This window comes from Arachis ipaensis, chromosome B7 (assembly GCF_059453495.1).
Source record: "Arachis ipaensis isolate K30076 ecotype BB chromosome B7, ASM5945349v1, whole genome shotgun sequence".
Classification (NCBI taxonomy): domain Eukaryota; kingdom Viridiplantae; phylum Streptophyta; class Magnoliopsida; order Fabales; family Fabaceae; genus Arachis; species Arachis ipaensis.
Window position 1 is genome coordinate 141,414,827 of NC_142442.1, and position 6,339 is coordinate 141,421,165.

The 6,339-nt window shown below is 34.1% G+C and overlaps 1 protein-coding gene across 1 annotated transcript; it reads left to right on the forward strand.

The window, feature by feature from the left end:
* The first annotated feature begins 673 nt into the window (after nucleotides 1-673).
* On the forward strand, nucleotides 674-4,108 carry LOC107606281 (amino acid permease 8-like). Its single transcript, XM_016308321.3, has 7 exons — nucleotides 674-788; nucleotides 1,655-1,888; nucleotides 2,447-2,540; nucleotides 2,632-2,849; nucleotides 2,995-3,134; nucleotides 3,240-3,467; nucleotides 3,556-4,108. Exons 1-7 carry the CDS (start codon nucleotides 701-703, stop codon nucleotides 3,976-3,978), a joined length of 1,425 nt encoding a protein of 474 aa, XP_016163807.1. The 5' UTR covers nucleotides 674-700; the 3' UTR covers nucleotides 3,979-4,108.
* The last annotated feature ends 2,231 nt before the right edge of the window (nucleotides 4,109-6,339 follow it).

Below are 6,339 nucleotides of genomic sequence, written 5' to 3' on the forward strand. Positions count from 1 at the left end.
TAAAAAATTACAAAAATATTAATATTGTCTTACAGTTAAATTTGATATCAATAATTAATATATTTAAGAATCAATATAACGTTTAATTTTGCCAATGAGTTATAGTTCAAATGGTATAGGCTCTCCATATTCAATTAAGAGGTTGCGGATTCGAGTCTCATATCTTTGGTAAAAAATATATATATATATATAATGTTTAATTTTAATACGTAGATAAAATTGATATATCAATGATCACTAATATAAAAGATTTTTCGTTAATTATTCAAGTAAAATTTAATAAGAGAATAATATTAAATTCGTTTAAAATTTTTTGAAATTGAAATAAAATTTGACAACATTAAAAACAAAATTAATATTTTATCCATATAAAAAATAATTATTTTTATTTAATAGCGAGGTATATGAAAATAAAATTGTATCTATTATTGGCATAATATAACAAGAGATAATGATTGTTAGTCATATTGGTATTATAGAGATTCTCATGCATTCAAATAAAGCAAAAATCAAGGAACACTCTGTTTCAGCGAAGACTCAACAGATCAGAGATCCTACTTTCATTCTAAAAAAGGTTTCTAACTCTTCAGACACAGTAACTTAAATAACTTCCTCCTCATATCACTTTTGTGTTTCAAGAACACAACCAATTAGCGCGTATTCAATTCAATTCGGAATCAGGAACAAGATCTGATTCTAGATGGACATTGAAGAAGCAGCGTCTAACGTTGTTCCCGCCACACACAAAAGTGTCGAAGTCGATGATGATGGCAGATCCAAAAGAACCGGTTTGCGATCTCTCTCTCTTCTAATTAATTAATTACTCTTCTTTCTTTTGTTTTTTCTCTTCATTTTCTTTCAGTTATCTTCTTCACCATGTCTCCGATCCTCATCCTAAGGATGAATAATTGAATATCATGCAAACTTCGAAGAAAAAAAAAATATTTTATACTAATTGTATTATTAAATTTTAAAAAAACGGTTTCGCGTTGAGGGATTTGAATAATATGCAAGTTCTTACGTTTAAATCACACTACTCTTAAGTTTAAGGTAACCAATCATGTAATCGTTTTGAATGGAAATAGAACCTTCCATATCGTGCATGCCTAACAATTTTCTATTTCTTAAACAATATAAGAACTTTAATGCATTTAATATCACAAAAAAATTTAAAAAATATATATATATTATTTTAAATATTTTTAATGTATATTTTATATTTCAATGTGTATTCTATGCATGTTATTAAGTAACATACATGTAAAATAGTTGAAAAAATATTATTGCTATTTTTAAGAAAAAAATAGAAAAATATTTTATCAAAACTTATTATATTTGAATATTTTTTTGTAGAGTTTAATTTTGATGCACTGATAGTGTAAAACGTTTTATAGAGTTGTGTAATTACATCTGTTTTTTATGACCATTCACACAATGAATGTAAAAGGTAGTTATTTTTATTGATTTGGCGTCACTTAATAAAAATTCTTTTTAACCGTACCTTTGATTATAATTGATTGTTTATCTTTTTTGTTATATCTATTGTTTATACTGTTAATATATCAAAAATTAAATTCTAAAAACAATTATCTGTAAATTTTCACCAATTTATTTATATTTGATATGAGGTGAAAATTAAAACTGATACGTGCAGGGGATGTATTGACGGCAACAACACACATAATAACAGTGGTAATTGGGGCAGGAGTGTTGGCACTTGCATGGGCCATGGCCCAACTTGGATGGATAGCAGGCATTGGCATTATGATTGCATGTTCATGCATCTCCATTCTCACTTACAATTTCATAGCTGATTGTTATAGATATCCTGACCCTGTTACTGGCAAGAGGAACTACACTTATATGCAAGCCGTCAACTCATATTTAGGTATTTTTTCTTTTTTAGTTGGGAGCAAGAGAAATACTTTTATAAAATTGCGTAAATAATTTTTTCCGTCTTTAATTATTTATTTAAAATATAAAATAAATTTTTACAATTTAAAATTTTTTTATAATTTTAAACATGTGTCTTTTTTTTTGTGACTGAAATAAATTAAAAAAAAGAAAAACAAAACAAACAAAACAAGGAACTGCTTAAATAGAGGGACAGTCCCGTTTAAGACTACTCTTAAACTTCTCCCAATGTGAAAGAAGCTCCACATAACTTCATCGCCATCTTTGCCATAATATCTGCCACAGTTTTTGCATCTCTCATAATCAAACGAAAGTCGCCAATTCCAATGCATGATATCTCTTATTTTGAGCACCAGTGGATCAATAAACCCAAACCCATCTTGAATAACAAGATTAAACATGTGTCTTTAAGAATAAAGACACTGATATATAATTTGATAACTCATATATATATATATATTGCAAGCCAATTATTAAAAGGCATATTAAATTCATATTTTAATGAATTTCTGAATCTCAAATGGATAAATAGGTGGGAAAATGCATGTGTTTTGCGGATTGATCCTATATGGGAAGCTGGCTGGTGTGACAGTGGGATATGCAATCACCACTTCAACAAGCTTGGTGTAAGTTACAAAAATTCAGAAACTAATAACATCTATATAATAATTAAAAGAACTACCTTGAATCTATTTATTAAGTGTGTGCATGTGACAGGGCTATAAAGAAAGCAATTTGCTTCCATGAAAAAGGCCACGATGCTTATTGCAAGTTTTCGAATAATCCCTACATGATTGGTTTTGGGATTGGACAAATTTTCTTGTCCCAAATTCCAGACTTCCACAAATTGACATGGCTCTCAACCATTGCTGCTATCACCTCTTTTGGTTATGCATTTATTGGAAGTGGACTTTCCCTAGCAGTGCTGCTCTCAGGTTATTACTTGTACCTATATTCTGAACGGAGCTTACATTCAAACACTAAAATGAAAAAAAGATATGTTGAGATCAAGTGACCGCTCAAAGATCATCCAAAAGTATCATTATTTTAATATTTAAAAGACATTTTGGGTATGAGCAGGAAAAGGACAAGCAACTAGTTTAACTGGAGTCAAAGTTGGAGCAGAGGTGACTGAAGCAGATAAAATTTGGAGGGTCTTTAGTGCTATGGGAAACATTGCACTTGCTTGTTCTTTTGCCACTGTTGTTTATGACATCATGGTAATAAATCTCACTATGTTACTTGTACTTATTTTATCCTATACAGGATTATAAAAAATGGGTACTAACGGCATTATTTAATTTCATGGTGTTTAATATATTTAGGACACATTGAAATCAGATCCACCGGAGAACCAACAAATGAAGAAGGCAAATGTTGTAGGGATCAGTATGATGACAGTATTGTTCCTTGCATGTGGTGGACTTGGCTATGCTGCTTTTGGGGAACACACACCAGGCAACATCCTCACTGGCTTTGGATTCTATGAGCCCTTTTGGTTGGTTGCTCTTGGTAATGTTTTCATTGTCATTCACATTGTGGGAGCATATCAGGTTTGATATCATTCCTATTATTTCTTCAAAGATTTCTTAGTATATCAATTTTGTCAACTTGAATAATCACATGAATATGATGTGACAGGTGATGGCTCAACCATTTTTTCGCATAGTTGAGATGGGTGCTAACATAATGTGGCCACATTCAGATTTCATAAACAAAGAACACCCAACAAAATTGTGGATCTTCAAATTCAGGTTGAACATGTTTAGGTTAGTTTGGAGGACAATATTCGTTGTAATTGGGACAATAATTGCCATGGCCATGCCATTCTTCCACGCATTTCTTGCCCTACTTGGAGCAATTGGGTTTTGGCCACTCATTGTGTTTTTCCCCATACAAATGCACATTGCTCAGAGGAACATAAAAGTAGCTTCGTTAAAGTGGTATGCACTCCAACTTTTGAATTTCACATGCTTCCTTATTACGGTGCTTGCAGCAATTGGTTCCATTCGTGAGATCAGCAAGAATATCAGCAAATACAGGATATTCACCTATAAACAATAATAGTTCATAGTACATTTGGAAACAATAATAGAGATTTTGTAGTATTTTCTTATCTTGCCGTGCTTCAAAAGGACCTGAGTGGAGAAAACTAGTCGATCAGTAATAACCATGCATGATTAAATTCTTGTCACTACTAATTGATCTTAGTTGCAATATATGAAGTACTATTTATAGTTTGACATTCAAAAATTGAATAAGCTAAAACGATAAAAATATAGAGATTGAATTAAATTCCGCTAAAATGAAAAAGCCGATAAAATGAGAATTTAGTCATTTTTGAATTAAGACAGTAATATTCACATATGATAAAAATTACAAAATCAATGATAATTAACTCTTTTTTTTTTTTTTGTAACTTTACAATTTTTCTTATTTTAGTGGATTTTTTTCCATAGAGATTAGTGCAACATATTAATTAGTTATGGGAACGGTTAGTAACAAGTTAATCACAGAAACCACTAACCATAACAATATGCATGTTCTTTATTTATTCTTATACAAGCCCTACCAACATACAAGAAGACATATAATGAGCCTAAAAAAGAACTTTAATCTTACAATTCTAACATTCAATGGAGCTGCTTTTAGCTTGTGCTGAAGAGATAATTTTTTATTGCTGAAAAAGGCACACTAAAAAGAATTTAAATATAGTAATCTCTTTTGTAAAACCGTGACCATAGCAGTCTATGATCGTAGTTTTAACGTGACCGTAACTTATCTATGGTCACCATATTGTAAAACCGTGATCATAGCTTACTCTATGGTCACCCTTTTGAAAAACCGTGACTATAGTTATCTATATGGTCACGGTTTTAGCGTGACCATAGTTTACTCTATTTTTTGAAATTTATTTTTCTAAAAGCATAATCACATCCCAAAAATTATGATAATCACAAAATAAGTCTAAAAAGGAGAATATTGTGTTGTGTGACTGTAGCAGATCGGGAATATTGTGAGAAGTTTATAAGGTTCCATAGGATATGTACCAATAGTGAGGATGAGAAAGACTATGAGTTGGTCGCCTCTGATCCTGAGGAGAGAGTTAGTTTCCCCCCTTTAAGTCGGACAGAGCGTCCGTTTTTCTATGCCTATGACTACTTTTTTACCAAGTTAGGTATTGCCCTTCCCTTTACCGACTTTGAAACTGAAATCCTTTGGACCTGCAATCTTGGGCCTTCATGAACTAGGAGTTAGACCTACTCTTTGTTTGCTTTTATACTTGTTCGTGCTGACAAAACTTGGGGCGGCCAAGAAGAAAGCTTCTTGGATCTCTTTCTGGGCTAATCAAGGCAAAAAGGTTTTTGCCATTTTCGATGACTCCTTCCATGACTTTAAGAATTTTTATTTCAAGGTCCAGGCTGTGGGTGAGGTCCATCCCTTCTTTTTAGATGAGAATAAGGAGCACTCCTTTCCACTTTGGTGGCAAGAGAATCTGGTAGTGTTTAAGTACCCCTTAGAGAGCTTAGACGAGGTGGAGAGGGCCTTTGTGGGTGTGTTGGAGGAGCACTGGGGGCGGCCTCCTCATTTGGACACGAAGAAATTTTTAGGGGATCCTGCCCTTCTCCGTTCTGAGCTAGGTAGTACCCGACCTTCTTTGATTTTTACTATCTTGCTTTAGTTGTAATGTTCGTAACCGTTTTGTTTCTTATTTTCCAGAGATGGCTTCGGGGTCTGATTCCATGAAATTTCTACGCAAAACCAAGAAGACTATAACTGCTCAGAATTTACAGAGGAAGGCGGCGGGGGAGAGCACCTTTCAACTTCCACCAAAGAAGTCAGACTCGGGTCTTCAAGGTCCGAGGAAGATTATTCCGACCCCTCACGTCCGTTTGGCTCCTACCGACCTGCCTTTGGCGAGTTCTGATGCTGTTTCCTCTCTTTCTTCCTCCGAGCCTGCTCCCAAGAAGCAGAAGATATTGGGAGCTATTGATATTAACGACAAGGATTTTGATGGTGGGCCTTCACTGAGGAGCATATTGCTCCTTATGGTTTTGTCTCTACTGACAATGTGTCCATCCTTAAGAACTTTCATTATATGGCCCGTAACTGTGTTCAGATGGCTAACCTGAATGCTGCTTTGGCGAAAGAATTTAAGAAAGTCCGTATCAATGCCACCAGCGCTTTTCTGGGAAGCGCTAAGGCTGAGTTTGAGAGGGTTGAGGGTTTGAAGTCTGAGTTGGAGGCGAAGAATGTGGGGCTGGAGCTTGCACTGGAAAAGGAGAAGTCCCGAGCTACAGCAGCTGAGGCCACCTCTAATTTGGCGGAGGAGATGGCGAAGAAGGCTAAGGAGAGCTATACCAGGACATATGCTGAGCTGCTTGAAGCGAAGGAGAAGCTTCAATCTTCTTATGATGATTACGC

Excerpts from the sequence above, each read along its gene's own strand:
- LOC107606281 (XM_016308321.3), top strand. The coding sequence starts at position 701 with ATGGACATTGAAGAAGCAGCGTCTAACGTTGTTCCCGCCACACACAAA. Across the intron at positions 789-1,654 it reads TGGCAGATCCAAAAGAACCG|GGGATGTATTGACGGCAACA; the intron begins GTTTGCGATCTC and ends TGATACGTGCAG. Across the intron at positions 2,850-2,994 it reads CCTAGCAGTGCTGCTCTCAG|GAAAAGGACAAGCAACTAGT; the intron begins GTTATTACTTGT and ends GGGTATGAGCAG.